The 21,098-nt window shown below is 42.2% G+C and overlaps 1 protein-coding gene across 8 annotated transcripts in view; it reads right to left on the bottom strand.

The window, feature by feature from the left end:
* Positions 1-12,386: 12,386 nt before the first annotated feature.
* MARK1 (microtubule affinity regulating kinase 1) overlaps positions 12,387-21,098 on the bottom strand; it is a 112,704-nt gene continuing 103,992 nt past the window's right edge. For 6 of the 8 annotated variants that reach the window (XM_075925221.1, XM_075925220.1, XM_075925222.1 and 3 more), the window contains 2 exons: positions 17,323-17,367; positions 12,387-14,422 (listed from right to left, as the gene is read on the bottom strand). In XM_075925221.1, the coding sequence (XP_075781336.1) occupies positions 14,068-14,422; positions 17,323-17,367 (400 nt within the window). In that variant the 3' untranslated portion in view covers positions 12,387-14,067. The remainder of the gene's footprint in view (positions 14,423-17,322; positions 17,368-21,098) is intronic. The other 2 variants (XM_075925224.1, XM_075925225.1) reach the window with 1 other exon arrangement.

Here is a 21,098-nt window from a genome sequence, read left to right as displayed (position 1 = left end):
TTCCTGCACACAAGGGGCATGTTACCCGCTGCTACCCCTCCTAACTGAGGGTACATCCACGCCATTTCAGGGAAAGTCGAGTCTTTTAGGCTTCAGGTCCAATGACTCTTCAGAACCAGACAGTTTAGCAACAAGCAAGTCTATAAACAGAAGCACCTGTACTCTCTGCTGCCTGTCCTTGCACACTCGCTTTTTTAGACTATCACTTCTAGAAGAGAGTGGCACTTCAAAGCACCTAACATGTCTGTCCGACACTAAGACAGCCGGGCATGGACCACAGCTCAAAGCTGTTTCTTCTTTTGTGGCTTCTCCACCACTCATGGATATTAAACTATCTGTACTGCACTAGCCAAACTGCCCAAGTGTATGAAGGACAACAACTAGACAAGTAAAAAGGCACGACAGCTTGAAAAATCCCCGGGGCCGGAGCTGTTCATATAGATTGGTGCAGCAGTTGGAAGGAAATGAAGCGATAGAGGGCACGGCGCTCTCGTATGTAGCCTCACCCTTGGAATCGTTGGAAACACTGAGGAAAAGGGGAGGGGTTCCTTATGTGGTCCAAGGGACATTGCTTAGAGAAAATTACATCAGTAAGCACCAGACAACACAACCCGTAGGTGGGGACATGCAGAGCTACTTAAAGAAATAGAGTAAGTTGACATCAATGCAAAAGTTACTTTCCAAGACCTAAGACAATAGTGACAAGACCACAGATCAGAAGCAGAGAAAAGCACTAACACAGTCAGTATATAAAAAAACAACAACAAAAGGTCTGGTAGCACTTTATAGACTAAGAAAAGATGTTCGTGGGCACAGCCCACCTTCTTCAGATGACCGGAGTTCTGAGTAGGGGAAATGAAAACTCAAAATAAATAGGAGAAAGGGGTGGGGAAGAGAAAGATGCTCTGTCTCCCACCCTTCTTCCCCCCTCCTTTTTTCTTAAAGTATCTGGAGAAAAGATGCTAAAGCTGAGCAGATAAAAATCAAAGTCAGTAGATAGATTGCTACGGTAGGAGGGATACCATTCAGAAAGCTGTTAGCACCTGGTTATGGTTGTACCTACAGTGCAACTTGACCATCCAGAGTTATAAAGTTACACTGAAGCTAATCGCCAAATGCAGCCAGGACCGTACTTTGAAGTCAGAGTCAAACAATAAACACCAACTGAAACAGTCTCCTTCCTGAGCAGAGTGAGTCATCAGAAGAAGTTCAAAGCACATTGTGCTGTGTCTGCATGATTACTGAGTAGAGCTGCTGTAAAAGTCAGTCTAGTTGAAAAGGTAACAGAAGCTCAGTAATTTAAAAAGAAGGGAGCGGGGGAGGAGGGAATTTCTCCCCTGAAAGTTGACAACTGTACACAGCCGTTTACAAACCCCATGCACTTTAAAACTTAAGACTGTATAAAGATAGTCAACTTACAATGCAGCCAGATCTGGGCTGGGAAGCTGCAGCCAATTACACCTATGCTACACCATGGAATTTAGTCAGAATATCACATTCAGCAAACTCTGCACCTGAATTCAGCTGATGGATTGTTTACTAAAGCTGCAATTTTGTCTAGAATGAAATTTAACATCCCAACCCATCTGAACAGTGTCCTGGGATCTTTATCGACCATAAGCAATTAGGATATCAGCCTGAGTGTCTGGCCTCCAGAAATAGCAGTGCCAGCAGACAGTGCAGCATCTATCAGGCTCACTCTGGGGCATTAGCTCAATATAGAGTTGGAACATCAAGTGCCACTTAATGTGCTGCCCACACCACTTCCTGTAGCACATGTACGACCTGGTGCACAATAGATTTTTTTTTTTTGCCAGTATTGCTGGTGGGGGCCCATCTTTGCAACCGTAAATGTTCTTTTAACAGTTGTGTGCGTGTCATAGCCATACCATACCCCTTAGGGAGTGATCACTTTTACCACATTTTTATACTGGCCAAACCCCAAGTACAGACGCAGTTATACTGGTATTGAGTTCACAGAACTGGTATAAGTCTGTGGCGGAGGGGGGAACAGACCCAGGTCTTCCCATTTCCATTCCACTGGCTTAAGCATGGAAGCACCTTGCCTGACTCATCTTGCTCCATCCTTGCTAAGCTAGGACCTGATGGAGAACAGAAGGTGATAATCTGAGTGAGTGCCAACAGCCCTAACAAAGGAAATGGCATTAATGTTGGTCTGACCAAGAGCTTGTCTATTCACAGCAACTCAGCTCTGATTTGATTTGTACCATACTCTTTGCTTTCATCCTTGCTCCCCCTTCAGTTCCCTAATGATTCACCACACGTCAGAGCTGGATTGTTTCTCTAGGTGTCTTGACCTTTTATCAGGTGAAACACGGCAATTAAAAGAAGTTACTTCTCTGAATCAGTTGTAACATGGTACAATGGGATTAAGTCTTTTGTAAAGTATAGGAAGATCAAGAAAATAATGTGAGTACTTGACTAAAATGACTTAACCGGTGTCACTTCAGTGCCCGGCATGAAGCATGAAATCATACTGTCAAGCAAATTATGTCATGCATTCAGAAAAGCCCATGAAAGCTTTACATGAAGAAACCCTAGCCTACTGTAATCTGCAGCAACCCCAAATGGTCATATTGCAGCTACTAGAAAACAGGGCACAGAACTACAGATGGTCCTTTCCCCAAGTCTACCCCCACTCCCAATGCCAGCTGGGTGGAGTGAGGAGAAGCTGGTTGAGCAGGATCCACACAGATGCTGAATGCCTGAAGTGGAGACCGATGAGTAGGGGACTGAGTGAACGTATATAATCAAGGTAGTCAGACTTTATAATCAGAATGGCCCCTTCTTGGCAGGAAAAAAAAAGTCTGAAGAGGATTTGGATTTTATTGCCAACTGTGCCAGCTTATTCTCCTAGTCTCCAGCAACTCACTTATCTTCGCTGTACTCGCATTTTTCCATCTATCAAATGGAGAGAGTGATTTTTACTCCCTATTGTAAAGAGCTTTGAGATGCATCAGTAAAATGCACTATGTAGTATTTATTATTCTTTGCTACTTATCCAACTTACACAATACATATACACTTTGGGAGCTAATATTGTACTAGGAAAATCCTGCTTGTTCCCAATGCTTGTAATCCAGTGTCAATACCCAGACAGCTCCTAGGGTACTAGTCAACTATTGCAAATGCAATATAAAGTAACTTTCTATTAAAAACCCACACTTTCTCTTTTGATAAAGCAATGAACTGAACTATTTTAAAATCTATTGATAAATTTCTCTTCTGCTCTGGAAGCCATGGAAAAAAAGTCAAACAAACTATCAGTCTATTTCTAACTTCTGAAATGAGTGAAACAATTGTAAGTGAATTTCACATTCACTGAACCACACGCACACTGGAACTTACTCCAGGCATGGCCATTTACTAGCTGGTTGACTTAATTATGTTTTACTTCTAAGCTAGTGTTTCCCAAAGCATGGGACTCTCAAGAGTAGGTGGGAGAGGGACGTGGACACACCCCCAGTGCTTCAGAGTCTCAGTGTTCATTGAACACAAGAAAAGGCCACATTACAAAGACCACACATCAGAGTGGCAGCTTGCAGCAGTGTAGCCATTTATTAAAAAACAACAAATGGTCTGGTAGCACTTTATAGACTAACAACATATAGATCATAAAATACTAGGACTGGAAGGGACCTCAAGAGGTCATTGAGTCCAGTCCCCTGCCCTCATGGCAGGACCAAATACTGTTCCATCCCTGATAGACATTTATCTAACCTACTCTTAAATATCTCCAGAGATGGAGATTCCACAACCTCCCTGGGCAATTTATTCCAGTGTTTGACTACCCTGACAGTTAGGAAGTTTTTCCTAATGTCCAACCTAAACCTCCCTTGCTGCAGTTTAAGCCCATTGAGTGGTATCATGAGAGTTCGTGGGCATAGCCCACTTCTTTGGATGACCGGAGTTATGAGTTTGGGATATGAAAACTCGAAATAAATAGGAGAGGGGAAGGAGAGGAGGGAGAAAAAGGAAAAAGGATGATGTGTGTATGTGTGAGACAGAGCATCATTAAGTATCTGGAGAATGGGTACCTAAACCTAAGCAGATAAAAATCAAAGTCAATAGATAGATTGCTAAGACAGGAAGGGTACCATTAATTGCCTCTCCAATGCCCTCTGGTGGACAGAGGTTGCTCTACAGCAGGGCTACTCAACTTTGGAAGCCCCAGGGCCACAATGATACTCACAGCACATGCAGAAGGCCACAACTGAAGTGTAGTTGCATATACATGCAGATAGCTTCTTTCACACTGATGGGCACAAACACTTGATTAAGCCTTAAACTGCGGCGCCGGACCCAAACGTGGCCAGTGTGAGCCAGTCTGCACCTCTCAGGCTCTGCCCACAAACTAAGCAGCCAGCACTTCCCACAATGCCCCAGTGCTCCCTGTACCTCCTCCTTGGGGGCTAGAAATGCCAACACCCTGTACCTGTCTGTTCCAGCCAGCCCGTCTGCTTGTGTCTTTCAATGCTCACCCCACGTGGGAGACGCCTCGCTATTGTGGAGCATGTTCCCAGTGGAGGCCATGTTCAAAGGATCCCACCCATGGGCTGCGAGTTGAGTGTAAACCCAAACCCCACTGTGGGCTGCAAACAAACAGGCCGCATATTGAGTAGCCCTGCTCTACAGCAACCTGCCTCTGGTTATCCAGCCTCTTCAAGGGCCCTGTAAGATGTCTCAGCTCAGATTACTTCAAATAACGCCCTGAAAGGATTCCATTTATTGAGCCCTGTGGTGCATGCTGTCCTCCAGGCCCCAAACCCAGGTCAGTGGCCCTCTCCTAGTAGCCACACTGGAAGTTTTTCAAAACAAAACAGAGTCTTCTTCCGAGTTTCAGGTGGGCACAACCCCCTCTTCCCTGCAGGTCTCCCCAGCTCCCTGGGCAGGGTAGCTCAAGGCCTCAGTGCCTAGAGAGCGGTCTCTTGTTTGCAATTCCTGTTACTTTCTCTCAACCCCCATCTCCTGCAGCTTCCTGCTGCCTGTAAGCCTGAGATCAATCTCTTCCCCTCAGGTGTGGCTTATGTAATCAGGTCCATCTTTGCTCCAGGCACTCCAGCCCAAAGGCAAACAATTCTTGTTAAGATCATCCACCCCACTAACTACCCTCAGCGCTTCCTTTGAGATGCTCCCCTAGAGGGAAAAGGTAGAGCGCCACTTCACAGTAATGATTACACAGTTAGGTAACACAGTTATGAAACTTGGAAATTCATGTTTTATTTGTTTTAAATAACACAACTTGTGCGCAACATTTCCCAACCCCTACTGCCGAATAGACCCCGTTCCTTAAAATAAAGATGTTGTAGGTAGGGGGCCAATTGTCTAATTGTGCAAGCCCAAAGACCTTGGTCATGCCCCCTTCTCCCACTCCTTGTCCAAGACCCTGCCTCCCACTCAACTCCATCCGCCCTGCCTCAATCACTTGCTCTTCCCCACCCTCACTTGTTTTCACCAGGTTGGGGTAGGGAGTTGGGGTGCAGGAGGAAGTGTGGGTTCTGGAAGGGAATCTGAGTAGGGGAGAGGGTATGGAGTGCAGCCTATAAATCCCACACCCATACTTCCTCCCAGGCTGGGGCTGGGTGCAGGCTCTGGGAAGGAATGGGGATTGGGGTGTGGAAAGGAGGCAAGGGGTCAGCACTTACTCTAGGCAGTGTCTCTTCTGAAGGTACAGCCCTCTGGCAGCGGCTTCTCCTAGGCAGGCAGGCCAGGGGGTCTCCCCGTGCTCTCAATGCAGGCACTACTCCTGCAGCTTCCATTGGCTGCAGTTTTTGGCCAATTGGAGCTGCAAAATCAGCAGTTCAAGGCAGAGGCAGTACACAGAGAAACCCCTTGCCCACGAGAAAGGCACTGGCCACTTCCAGGAGCAGTGCAGAGTGAAAGCAGGTAATGGAGCCTGCTTTTGTTGCACAACTGTGTCAGACAGCACCCAAAATCTCCTAGTTTGGCTGAGGTAGGGTCCAGGAGATAGGGTGCGATTCCAGGAAGCTCCTGGCAAAAGCTGTAAAATAGAATTTAAATGCCAAAATATGGGTAGACTCCTAACAAACAATGGAACTACAGGGGCACCATTGATTTTATTTTCTCTAATGGGGGAAGTTACTGTTTCTCCATTGGTTGGACAATGAGGGAACACAAAGGTAAGTGGCTCACCATATTTGTGATGACCAATGGTTTTTCCTCAAGCCCAGGCTGTGTGGGTCTAAAGCTCCTTTTAAGAGAAGATAGCCTATGGGAACCCACTAAGTGAAACTTTACATGTTGCTGTAACAACGCTGTAAGTGATGTCAATCAAAACCAAGACAATCTTTCATTGTCCTGAATGCTTTTAGTCAGTCTCTACAAAGAAGGGTTAACAGGGTGTGGAAATGGCTGTCTATGTTCTGATAGTGGAGGTATGCTGATTCTGATTTTGGCTTTGTGCATCTAAAAATGCAGCCATTGGAATCACCATCAAGAATATAAAGCCATCTGAAGACTGAGACATCTTTGTCACTTCTTAGAGTTGCAGAACTTGACAGAGCCTTTACCCCACGTCAGATTTTCTCCTAGTTTAAGAAAACCGGGCACAAATCAACTCTCTGATATTATGGGGTACGGATACCTTCCCATGTAAGTCATAGATCAGAATGTTCTTATTCTGGTCCGCAAAAATTGTAATTTACAGACCTATAACAGGGCCCCTTTCAAGTGACTATTTAATAGGGATTGAGGGTTCAATACCCTGTCCTATTCATTTCCATGATGTTTGGTCAGTTTGCAAATACCAATCAGTTTTTAAATAACCAGTCCCGCAAGTTTGCACTGGGATTCCTCTCATGCATCCCTTCCAATAACAGAGGTTCTGGAAGTTAAATTAGGTCCTCAGGTACACCTGTGCTTCCCTGCCATCTCCAGATTATTTCCTTAGCAAGTCCTGATGAAAGTGGGTGTTCTAGTTGCTGCTTAGGGCAGAATGGTCCACATGACAACTTTTAACAGTGGCGATGCACAAGACGAACACAGCTTGACTTGAAAACCAGGCTAAGTTAGCTATGCTGGAAAATTAGAGGAAGCAGTGGAGCCTGGTGAAACAACAAGGAGTGCTGTGGTACCAGAAGGACTAGTGTTTATCTGGGCCTAAGCTTGGTGAGTAAAACCCACTTTGTCAGATCTGAGTTTTGGAGGTGTTGAGAGGGAGGGCTCCAAGGGAGGCACAGCTATATGGCCCTTGGGATGAGTTTGCCATCTGTTTGTGATGGTGTGCCTGCTTGCAATGTGTCTGGTTGACATTTATAGTGTTTTTTTTTGAGGGGGGAGGAGGGTCTGTGTGCTAAGCCTAGAGGCCCATTAGGCAAGGCTAAGTGCTTCCTAGCAATGATCTAGCCTGCCACTCCCCTTGACAGGGATCAGGGCTAACCCAGGAAGAATCTGATTTAAAAAGCCAGCTTGTAAGTGACCCGAGGAGCAGCAAGCAGGAGCTTTGCAAGAAAGTGTGAGCAAGACGCCTAACAAACATTCTCTAACCTTAGGCCAATAAATTGCTGAAGTAAAATGACCCCCCCAACACACACAAAACCAAGCCCCATGGGAGTAAAAAGAATGCTGGCAGCAGTCCAGCAGCAATGTGGGGAGTTTATTACACTGAACACAAAACACATACCATTCCCTTGTGGGCAAGGGGTATCTAGGCTCATTCACTGCAAGCAGCAGATGGTGCTCAGAGTACGGGCTCCTGAGATGAGAAAGGAGGAGCTGAGAGCGCCAGGGCAATACACAGATGAGACGCTCAGGAACCCTGTTGAACAGTCCCATCCCCAGCTGGACAGCTTCTTTGCACCTGAGAAGGATGCAAGTCTCCACAAGGGAGATCATCAAGCAGAGGGAAATGATCCCATAGTTGGGACCCTCCCCTCCCAGCTGATGCCATGGTGTCCTCTCGCACTCAGGATACCTCCCTGGGAAGAAGGGATCCCTGCTATGAGACAGACAAGTAATAGTCCGGGGGGATTCATTAGTAGAGATATAGCTGGTTGAGGGTGATGAGAGGGAGAACTGCATGATGAATTATCTGCTGGCTGGAAAGACTGCACACCTGCCAAGACATCTAATCAGACTTGCATGCAGTTCGGGGAAGGAGCTGGTGGTCATGGTACACGTAGGTACCAATGACAAAGGGCAAGTGGGAGAGGTCCTGGGAGGTGAAATTGAAGCTGCTAGGAAAGAGATTGAAATCCAGGACCTCCATGGTAGCATGGTCTGAGTGCTCCCAAGCTGCAAGGTAGGTCCAGCTAGACAGGCAGGACTGCAGGCTCTTAAGACCTGGCTGAGACGATGGTGTTCAGAGGAGGGATTTAGATTTATGGAAAACTGGGGACCTTTGGGAAGGGAGTTGACTATATATATATATATATATATATATTTGGTTTGTCCCACCTAAACTCAAGCAAATCCAGACTGCTGGCCCGTAAAATTAAAAAAGTTTGCAGAGGATAAAAGCCAGTCAAGGAAAGCTGAGAGGTGGGGAGGAGGGCATGGTTCAGATAGATCCATTCCCTAGGGGAGTATTATTAAAGAGGACATTCTCTATGTCCTGGTAAAGAGGAGAAGACAGATGCTGATAAAGTACAGGGAAGAATTGAAGAGAGAGTCAAACAAAGAAGAGCCCCATTCAATTATATCACATGAAGGCAGAATATACAGATGCAAATTTTATAAATGCTTGTAAGCAAACCCTAGAGGTCTAAATACTAAGATTAGTGAACTTGACTGCTTGGTATTGCATGAGGATATTGAAAGAACAGGAATCACAGAAACTTGGTGAAACAGTGATAGTCAATGGACAGGGTAATATTAGGGACCAAAATATACTGGAATGACAAAGTAGATGGCATTGATGGGGAAGTGGTACTATTGTGAAAGAAAGCATAGAGTCAAATCTAGTAAAAGTCTTAAAGGAATCGAGTTGTGTCAGTTTTTGTGGACAGAAATTCCATGCTTGAAACATAAAGAGTGTGGCATTAGGAATGGAGTACTGACCACCTGACCTGGTAATTGTGAAATATTCAGGGAGTTCAGAGAGGCCACAAAAAACAAAAAAACAATAAAAATGAGGGGCTCCAACTCTCCCCACATTGACAGGGAACATGTCACACTCAGGATGACACGCAGAGATAAAGTTTCTAGGCACCACTGCTGACAGCTTTTTGGAGCCGGTATTCCTGGAATCCACAAATGGACAACCGACAAGTTTTCAGTGGCATACAGGATCTGGTCCAAGAGGTGACTATAGCAAAAACACTCAGTACATTTAATACCATGATGGTCACTATTAACATCCGGGGGGAATGGGGGGATACGAAGGAACCCCCGGCCTCCCCAGCACCATGTCACTTAAGAAGGGGAACTACACATAAATGAGGAAGCTAGTTAAATGGAAATTAAAAAGAACAGTCACAAGAATGAAATGCCTGTGAGCTGCATGGAAACTATTTAAAAATATCATAACAGAAGTTCCAACTACATGTTTTACCCCACCACAACAGCTAAGCAGAATAAAAGAGGTGGTTAAAGATATCCTTAAAAAAATGAATGTCAAACACTACTGAGGAAAATAGAAAGGAACAAACTTGGGCAAATCAAATGTGAAATTATGGCCCAAAAGGAATTTGAAGAGCAACAGGAATGAGAGAAAAAAAACTAACAAATATGTTTAAGTACTTCAGAAACAGGAAGCCTGCCAGAAGCTAAATGAATTATGTGATTCAATCTTTACTTCAGAAAATGTAGGGAGATTCCCACACCTGAGCCATTCTTTTTAAGTGACAGATCTGAGGAACTTTTCCCAGACTGAGGTGTCATCAATAGAGGAAGTTTGATACATTTAACAGTAGTTAAGTCACCAGGGTCAGATGATATTCATTCAGTTCTGAAGAAATTCAAATATGAAACTACAGTCCTACTAACCCTGGCATGAAACCTAGTGCTTAAATCAGCCTCTGTACCAGCTGTCTGAGTGAATACTTAATGTGACTGTTGAGAAAGGCTCTTGAAGTGATCTTAGCAATTACAGGCCTGTAATCCTAACTTCAATGCCAGGCAAATTGGTTGAAAGTATATACAAAACCAAAATGATCAGACATATACATGAGCACAATATATATTGCAGGTAGTCAACATAGGTTTTGAGAAGCATGATTTCCCTTTACAAATCTACTAGACACACAAGGAGAGTCAGACAATATTTTTTATTGGACCTTACGGAGCTTATGGAGTTCCCAGACTTGAAGAAGAGCTGGGTGTAAGCTTGAAAGCTGGTTGTCCTCACTAATAGAAATTGATCCAATACACCCACCTTGTCTCTCTGATACTCTGGTACCAATGTGGCTACAACGACACCGTACTCACCAGTGTATTAGAATTCTTTGATGGCACAACAAATATGAGGACAAAGGTCATCCAGTGGATATCGTGTACCTGGGTTTTTGGAAACTTTTTGACAAGGTGCTCACCAAAGGTTCCTAAGCAAAGTATGGTCTCACAGGATAAGACGGAAGGTCATTTCATGGATCAGTAACTGGTTAAATAATAGGAAACAAATGGTAGGAATAAATGGTCAGTTTTCACAATAGAGAGAGGTAAATAGCTTACTCCCACAAGAATCTGTACTGAGACCAGGACTATTCAACATATCCATAAAAGTGATCTTGGAAAAAAAAAAGAGGGGGGGGGGCGAGTCAGGTGGCAAAGTTTGCAGATGATATAAAATTTCTCAAGAGAGTTAAGTCCAAAACACACCGCAAAGAGATTTTACAGAACTGGGTGACTTGGCAAGAAAATGGCAGACAAAATTCAATGCTGGTAAGTGCAAAGTAATGCACAAATTACAAATGTAATGAATCTAGATTAGATGTTACCACTCAAGAAAGATCTTGGAGTCATCGAAGAACGTTTTCTAAAAATATCTGCTCAACATGCAGCAACTGTCATGAAAGTTCATCGTGTTCGAAACCATTAGTGAAGGATAGGTAAGGCAGAAAACATGCTACTATGCAACTCTATGGTGCCTTGAATACTGTGTGCAGTTCTAATTGCCCCATCTTAAAAAAAATCATATTAGAATAAAAAAATATTGAGAGAACAACAAAAAATGATTGGGGTATGAGAATGGTTTCCATATAAGATGAGATTAAAAAGACTCTTCAGCTTGAAAAAAAGAGACAATTCATCAGGGATATGAATGATGTGGAGAAAGTGAATAAGGAAGTATAATTTACCCCTTCCCATATCATATGAACCCAGGATCACCCAATGAAATTAGTGAATTACAGGTTTCACACTAACAAAAGGAAATAATTTCTTCACACAACACACAGTCAACCTATGGAACTCACTGCCAGAAGATGTTGAGAGGAACAAAATTATAACTGGGTTAAAAAAAAAAATTAGGTAAGTTCTTGGAGGATAGGTCCATCAATGACTATTAGCCAAGATGGTCAGGGATGAAACCTAGTGCTCTGGTTGTCCCTAAGCCTCTGACTGCTAGAAGCTGGGATTGGATGCCAGGGAACATCACTCAATATATTGTCCTGTTATGTTCACTCTAAAGCATCTGGCATCAGCCAGTCAGAAGACATGATACTGGACTAGACAGACCATGAATCATGACTGTTCTTATGATTAATGGATATACTTCAGAGATCCAAATCATTCCTGAAGCAGGACCTCCTTGGCAAATTAAGAGACCACTTCCAAAAATTTGGATATAGATCTAAATATGTACCAGTGACCCCTAATTCTAAGAGATGCAAATACTCCGAACCTAGGCTAGTGAGTGGGGCCACAAGACTGTTGTAACCAAGATGGTCTCCTGGCATAGGGCAGTTCTGCTATCTGCACTGGCGTACCTAGAATTTGTGGGACATGCTGATGGAACTGTAACATTGCTTTAATTGGATGCAGAGGGAGTGCACAGATTTTACAATCAATGTTGGGTGCAATCAGCATTCCCTTCACTTCACGTGCCCTTAGTTTGTGTATGTGTCACTTTAGTAATACAGTATGAAAAAACCTGTGCCAATGGAAACCAGCGGAAGCCGGCAACCGTGCGTGTGGGCCACGGTAAACAAAATGTCTTGCAGGCCACACGCAGTCCATGGACCACAGGTTGCCCACCACTGTCTTAGAAGAAGCTCAGCACTTTGCTGAGTGGGATGACAGAAATTATGCAGGGACTGATTTTGCACAGCACAGAAATCTCTTTGTAAATCAAACAAACCAATAAAATACATAACTGAAAGATGAGACCGCTATGACTGCTGCATAATAAAAATCTCTCTGTGGACTAGATTTTCATTTTGATAAAGGGCAAACAACAAGCGCATTAGTATGAGAACTGTTCAAGTAAGTTTTAATAGAGTGCACCAGTGAAAGTGAATCTAGATGACTTGCATCAAAATCTGTTTGAATGAATACCAGGTAAAAAGGGGCTACAGTTGTTTCTTTCCAAACACCACCCTTTTTTCTAAGGCAACAATACACATCCATTTCAGAATATAACTGTTACAGAAAGCTTACATCACAGTATAGTACAGCATGTAAAACCACCTCTGTCAAGAAGCCATTATTGAATGGCACATTAGCTACACTTACAGCCTTCTAAATTAGAGTTACAGAGTTTACCACAGCTTTTAATTTTTTTTAAAGTGACAGATTTTGAATGAACTTTCTATTCTCCACAAGAGTGTGCATATGGGGCCCATATGTTGATATTACAGTAATTACGACATTAAATAACATTGCACAACCAACCTCTATGGTTAATTCAGTACAAAATAACAAGTATTAAAAGGTACCATTGCTAGTGATTTTACATAGTTTATATCACTAATTATGGAAGGAAATCTTTTCCATAGGCAAATGCCTAATTACAAAGCTGCACATTACAGGCATAATGATGTGGTATAAATACAAGAAATCTGGTAAAATATTAAGCACAAACAAGTTACATGGGAACAAATTGTACAACCACATACGATAAATCAACCATTATTGTTTAGCAGTAAAGTATCATAAGGAATTGCATGTTGTCTTTGGGGGCAAATACTCCAAAAGCCAGTAAATTCCTGAGGTGGTATTATTAACTCATACAATTGGTCAACACTTCCAATTATCTTGTGCTATGAAACAGTCCCAACATTAATATAGTTCCACAACTAGAATTTGCAATATATTGAAGGCAGCGAACAAGTGATATTTTACATCATGTTATTTAAATGAAATAATTTACTCGTCTCCATTTTGATGCTACATTTTCAATAGGCCATGAGTGTAAGCATTATAATTTGCACACAAAACATTACTTGGATGTGATTTCTGTTCCCCAGCAGCTCTCGGCTGGCCCAGCGCAAAATAATCTTTTAAAATCCGTTAAGTGCCAACACTGTAAACATGTTTGTATTTTTCAGCTAAACACTGTCCAATACCAAGGATAAGAGCAAAACGTAAGTAGGAACAGTCTTGTGTATAACAAAAGCCAATTTATCGACTTCTGGTTCAAATTCACATATGACTTTTAAATAACTAAAAATGGTCATGCTACAGTTGTGAAAACTATTTTTGTGCATTTTGATTCTTGAGAGTTTAAAAAAATGCATGATAGGAGAATTATTAAAACCACCAAAAATGTAAACCGTGATAGGGAAGAACTTTTTCAACTCAAAGCATCAAACATACACTTTTGTGCAGAAATCTAGACAACTATACAAGATCTGTATTTAAGCAATCATCTTCTTTTATTATACAACTCTATGAACATAAAATGAACAGAATGCTCTATATACTTACCTGTACATGTGAACATATCTTCTTTAGCTACAGTTATTTAGTATAGGTCATACTGAATTTAATTTTACAATTCAGAATAACTATGTATAACCTTATTGCAATAGGGACAATTTCTACATGGGGAGTTTCACAGGCCAATCACACTAGGCGTAACCAGTACATTCAAAACGTAAGTGTAGATCACGTATGAATTTTCCCTGATCCCTTAAATTTAGTTTCTCTTTACAGTTTAAGCTCATTTGCAATTTTGGATGCAATGTTCTTAAATGCAATAGAAGTCCCAGATATTCTCTTGAAGCGGACCCCATTGAGTGACAACCGTGGCAATTTGCAGACTTCCATCTCCCATTGAACAAGACTATCCTGTCGTGCGTCACCATGAACACAGAAGAGCAAAAACCTCTCTTTTTGTTCATAGTCACAGTTATTAGCATCTAACACTTTTCGAATCTCTCTCATCATATCATTCGGGTCCATGGAACTAGTGGTCTTCATACTCCACGTGAATCGCAAAGAACGTGGTTTGGAATCTTTGCTATCCTCTTTTTCTCTGTCTTTTGGTTCCCCAGAAGCACTCCTGAAGAGAGAAACATGTTGCACACTCAAAAACAAAATCACTACAATAGATTTAAGTGCTAGAAAGAAAACTCCTCACTGTAATATATGCAGTATTAACTACAGCTACGCATCCCATTGCACTGCTGCAGCAGGAGTCAGTGGAATCTACATTGTTTTAAAAGTATCTTTTGATTTCTATCGAGGTCACTATTTGGAGCACACCATACGTCAACAAGAAGTATCAATTTGTGGGACACGTGACCTGGAAGTGTAAACATGCTGTAAAAGCAGCAAAGGAAGGAAACCCACCCTGCATTCCACACACAAGTTTTCACTTTCATGCTTGTGCACGAAAAGAATCTCATTTCCTTGATTTTCAAACTGGGGATCATTATGCTCACAATTCATTCCATTTATTTTTATAGAGTCTTTAGGGACTTTGACCTCTCTCTCTTCTCTTTTTAAAAGTGACCTTATATTTTGGCAACATCCTATTTTAACAGATACAATAGCATTTTATATTACAATTACTCAACTGGGTGGCAAACAGCGTCTGTGTCTCATAACACAAAAGCCAGAAGATGCGTAACAGAATAGTGAAGGAGAGAGACAAAAATGTCATTTTAGCTGATAAAACAACTTAGATAAAATCCCAAGTAATTATCTTCTAATGAATACAAATAGTGGAACTATAAAGCTTCTTTACCCATCAAATCACGCAACACAGGCAATTTTGGAAGGCAGGTTGGTAAAACAGTACTCATTTTAAATTTTAAGAGTTCCAAGATTCTGTGGTTTCTTTTCCCAGAGGCCCAAGAGCTGCTGATGTTACCACCTATTATTAAGAAGGGGGTGTTTCCTTGGCAGGATCTGTTTAATGAAGAGTGGAGGTCAATTTCAGACCAGACTTTCCTCACCCTCCTTTTCTAGCTGTTTTCCCTTCATTTCCCACCTCCTGCCCACTTTTACTTCTCGGGAAAATACCAAGGCTAACCCTGCTGGCCAAAGTCCTCAACAACAGCCGTAACTAATATTATTTTTACTTCAAAAAGTGATTGTAGTTATCCAAGCACAGAAGAACAGTCCCCTCACCTAAATTTACAATATTGTATTCAACAATGAGGTTCCCCCCAAAAAACAAAGGTAACCTGCCCAGGGGGGCTGACAGACTTGATGGGCAAGGTGAGGGGAGTTGGTCTCTGTGCTTCCGGAAAGGGCAGGATTGGGGCAGCCAGCTCTCAGTGCCACCTGGAGCGTGCCGTGCTGAGCGCCCTTCCTTCCCTGAGTGTGCCACATGGCACTTCCTGTCCTGAGCATGCCTCATGGCTGCTGCGTTTACAATAGCAGTGGTGGCTGGGAACCCTGGGCTCTTTTGAATCGCTGGGCCCCAGGGCAACTGCCTCCTTTGCCGCTTCCCTCCCCCCACATAGGCAGGCCTGAATCTACCACTTCATTTAAGAAACTTTTCACTCTGCAGAGAGAAGCATAACTGGAAATAGCTGTTAAAAGCATGCTTTTCGGACGTTTCGTTGCTGCCGCCAGAGACCCACATCAGCATTAGAGGAGTTGGCACAGCAGCATAGTCAAGGCTTGGACTCATATAGCACTTCAGGAAGTGGCCTGATGCCCAAAACATACCAGGGCTGGGGGACAACAAGGAGGCAGCAGAGAAAGGTAGAGAACAGGAATGAGCTAGTGATATCAGAGCTGAAAGCCACTGCCATGCTTAATTAAATTAACAGGCTTGACTAGAGATTCAGTAATACAGCAGCTTACGGATATAGGAGAAAAAAAATGCTGAAACGGGTAATTCAAAAACATACCCAATATATCAGTTATACGAAGCAATATACACTGTTTAAAGAGCTGCTGTTCTTTTAAATACACATGCGTATTAAATATTTTCTCTTAGAAAGAAGTCTATTTTGTAATTAACTATTTTAGAATATAACAATAACGGCAGTGTTCATTGTTTATTCATGAATTGCTTCAAAAATGTACACTTGCTTTACCAAACACATTAAAAAGGCAAAATCAACATCTACTGAAAGGTGAACACACTGTAGAGTATCAAGATGGTAGCCAGAGGTGTTCCCTCTAAGCTGCGCGGCAACACAGGTTTACATGGAGCTGATTGGGTGTCGCTGATTAATCACCTGTGAAGCTGTGCTGCCATGCAGCTTAGAGGGAACACTGGTAGCCATGTTTGTTTTTGCTGAAACATACTATGAGGAGTTCTGTGACACCTAAAAGACCAACATATTTATTAAAGGTGCCACAGGATTTCACGTTGTTTTTATTGTAGTGTATGTTATCGCTACAATTTTGTTTGTGTACCCAGTGGTATCCATACAAAGTCAATATTTTCAGCTACCACTCAACAATATCTGAATATCACTGTTATTTTTAAGCATAAAGAAACACTGATACTTCAGACAATGCAGGATGTTCACTGCTGGTGAACAGAGACTTTTAAATGATGAATATAATATGCAAATATATTGAATATTTTACTCTACATATACACATATATTAACCTATATATTAATTACTTAAACCTATATTATTTTAAATAATATTAAACAGAAGGTGGGTTTAAAGAAGAATCTTATGATTTGGTTTAATATTGAGGCTGGGACTGCTTTCATAGGAATATTAACTTATAAAGTTTGCTTCTTTACAAAATGTACAATACAAAACACAGTTTTGAACATATATCTACATGTATTTAAAAAAATCAAAAAAGTGAATTTCCAGGGAGATAGGAGGGATGGGCGGGACCCACACAAAACAACATTTTTTAAATACAAATTATTGAGGCACTATTCTATTTTAAAGCTTGAATGAAAATCATTTAGAAATCACTTAAACTTTTAACACAAAGGACCTAGCAGCGAAGTATTAATTGTGGCTCCTCACCTTGAGGTGTCAGTTCTGCCACTGGCTTCGCCTTCACTTGGATCCCTCAAAACAAAGTTAAGGTTGAGATTCAATGATAAAGATGAAAAATAAGTCAAGAGAACCCATATCTTATAACAGAATTAAAGTAACTACCGAGCAAAGATTCAGCATAAAAATGTCATATGTACTAATTTTTGTTAAGTACTATTTTTCACAGCTGCAAGTTTGATTTCCCTTTATGATACCTCAATTTATTACAACCCTGGTATTTTTTTTTTTTTAAACTCTTGGTTAACATAAGCTACTGTGTTCGGGCCTAATACAGACTAAAAATGGCCATGTACAATTCCAAGAAGTATAATTATAGTATTTTCGTCAACAACGACCTGACTCAGAGAGGTGCTATGTGCCCTCAACTAGCCAACTGCAAGTGTTCAACACCGCTCTGGGTCAGGCCCTCAGCCACCAATCCTTAAAACATTAGGCACCTGCTTAGCTTCAAGTATGGTCTCATATTTGGAGTTAAGGGTGTGCCTATGAGTTGATAGGATCAGCTCCTGAGACCGTAATTCAAAAGGTTACACATGCATCTGCTTAACTTTACACAAGCAAATTATCCTATTGAATTCAACAACATTATTGATATGGGCTTTCAATTAGGCTGGTGCCTGGGTTCCTTGCTGAATGGGGGGTCATGATTTGTAAAATAATCACTTAACGGCTTTAGTAGCCTTTGGTTGTTTGAAAAATAAATAGATGTACAATGCATATCACGAAAGCCAAGATATCAAAATCTGATAAGTGGGTACATTCCTAATGCTGCAGTACAAACATTTTAGTATTTTAAAGGATTTATTTAATCCAGCACTTAACACCTTTCAACATTATTCTATATAAACACCTACTTAACTTACAATCTATAAAATATCATTTGGCACAACATTAATACACATTTCAACAAAATGCCTCAATACTAAACAAGATACATTTTAACTAATGTATAAAAAGCATTTACTGCATATAAATACCCTACATACTTACTGGAAAACACATGCACAATTGTCAGAAAAAAAATAAAAAAAGACTCCTTCTAGACAACCTTCTGATCAATATATGTATAAATATTACTCAGCAGAGTAAGGTTTTATATTATTCAAAGGCATTAAGAAATAAATGATCAACAGCAAGATTGTGAGGCAGTCCAAACACACTCAAAAGAGTTAATCTAAGACAGGTAGAATGTAACATTATCTTTGAGGCAATCACCCCATCTTTATAAATCATCTGAGTGGCAGGGAATGTTATGCTTTTGGTTTGGTGAAATGATTACACTACTAAAATAATTCTAAACATATGCTTTTGGGGCTTTTTAAAAAAGGGTTAAGAGCAAAAGTGTCTGAGGCTTCAAATTTAGGATTTTTAATCACTGACACCAAGAAACCGCCAGAAGTCTACTTTTTCTTAGAATTTTAGCACTGTACTTAATAATCAGAGCTAGAACAAAAGCAATCCTCCATCATACATAGAAGTAATTTTGGTTAAATTTTAATTTAACAAGGATATATCCCTGTCTCTCTCGTGTGTGTGTGTGTGTGTGTGTGTGTGTGTGTGTATATATATATATATATATATATATACATACAACACAAAATCTATGAAGTGTACATTCTGAAGTGTACACGAGCAGAATGAAACTGGCTATAGAAAATAATTTCTTCCAACATTATATGCATGCCATTTTATTTAATACAGTGTCAGAATGACATTTAAGGACAAACAATGTATCCCCCTGAAATGATTGATTACTTAATGGAAAATGTACTTCATGCCATTTTGGAATTTTGTTGCACAACTGGAATGACAGAGTACTTAGTACTGGGTTATAATGTTCAGAAAGGGAACAGAAAATCAAAACTCTACATATATGATGCTAATACCAGTAATGTAGGTTCAAGAAACTACTTGTCATCTTGTAACTATTCTTATATTAAAACAGCAAGTTTCACTTGTGACTAGATTTAAGACTAGCAAGCTTATCTGTGAATTTAACATAGGATATTATGATTCTTCGAAGATAATATAGGACTTAATTCTGTTGTGAAATTGACAGTTTTATTGCACTTTGTAGCTATTTGTAGCGCCTCACCAAATTCATAGACTATTTTGGTCAATGTTACAGTCATAGGATTTAATAAACCATACATTTCATTATTTTAGCTATTTTAACCTGAAATCTCATAATGATTTAACTGAGGGAGGCCACAAGGTTATTGTAGGGCAGAAGTGGGCAATACTTTCTGAAGGGGAGCCACTTCACAAATTTCTGAAGTGGTCACAAGCCACCCAGGAAGAGGCGGGGCCAGGAGGCTTTCTGTGCTCTCCCATCCACAAACCTGTGAAGCAATTGTCCCCCCCAACTCCAAGCACCTAGAAAGAACCACCAGCTGTTTTGAACAGCTGGCAGTTCCCTCTAAGTGCCTGTGCTCCTGGTGGGGGGAGGAGACTTCACATGCTTGCCCTGCCTACAGGCCAATCAGGACGTGGGGGTGGGAGAGTACATGAAGTCTTTCACTCTCTGCTCCTGCCCTGCCAGGGGTGTGCAGTGTCTAGAGGGAACCACCAGCTGTTTTGAACAGCTGGAGGTTTCCTCTGGTGCTGCCCACCCCTGGCAGGGGGAGGAGACTTTGCATGCTCCCCTATTCCCAAGTCTCGATTGGCCTGGGGGCAGGGAATTGACAGGGTGGCCGTGGAGGGTATCTTGCCCACCCCTAGGGCAAGGGATTGGGGTACAGGACAGCCTGTGAGGTCTGGGAGGAAGTCTGGGTGAAGGAGGCAGTTATGACCTGGGGCATGAGATTGGGGTTGTGACTTAGGGCAGGACGGGGTTGTGGCCTAGGGCAGGGGTGCACTGTTTTGGGGTTGTGGCCTAGGGCACAGGATTGGGGTGCAGGAATTTGGGTTGTGACCTAGGGCAGGAGGGGATTGTGATCTGGGCAGAGGATTAGGGTGATGGATCTGGGAGGGGGTATGTGCTCAGAAGGGAGGCAGAGGGTTTGGATTAAGTGGGGGGAAGGAGGGAAATGGGGAAGAGGGCTGGCTGTGTGGGAGGAAGGGGCTGGGGTGCCTGGCCTGGAGACTTTGAGAGAGACTCCCAGCCAGCAGCCAACATGTTTCTCAGGCAGAAGTCTGCCCTGTCCCCGCACAGACTGCATGACCATGTATTCTGTGAATATGAGCCTGAGGGGAGGGGAGATTGGTGCTTCACGCACTGCCTGTTTCAAGAACAGCTAGCATTGGCCAGAACTAGCCAATGGGATTGTGCTGGGGGTGGGAGCAGTTCATGAAGCACCACCTCCTCCTCCCCTCGCTCACAGTTTGGGAAACACAAACAGCCCAGCAGTCACTTTTCTGAGCAGCGTGCGGAGGTGGGGCAAGCAGGGGAGTCTGCCTGAGGCACCCAGCTGCATCCATGGGCCGGATTCAGTGGCTTAGCGGGCTGGATCCAGCCCGTGAAGGGTGTTTTGCCCAGGCCTGTTGTAGAGGGTTTGTGGTACTGCAGGCAGCACAGGAGTAAGGATGGCACTACAACAACAGTCCTAAAATAACCTTGTGATGTCTCTGCAACTCCCTTTTGGGTCAGGACCTCCGATTTGAGACATGTTGGTCTTCCCTGTGAAATCTGTCTAGTATAGCGTAAAAGCACAAAACACATCTGATTTCGAGGGAGAGACAGACCAGATTTCACAGTCTGCAACATGTTTCTGATGACTGAATTTGGTAAGGCCCTAGCCATT

The sequence above is a fragment of the Pelodiscus sinensis genome, chromosome 3, assembly GCF_049634645.1.
Source record: "Pelodiscus sinensis isolate JC-2024 chromosome 3, ASM4963464v1, whole genome shotgun sequence".
Classification (NCBI taxonomy): Eukaryota; Metazoa; Chordata; order Testudines; family Trionychidae; genus Pelodiscus; species Pelodiscus sinensis.
The sequence above is the reverse complement of the archived record's forward strand: the minus strand, read 5'-3'. Positions and strand labels throughout refer to the sequence as shown.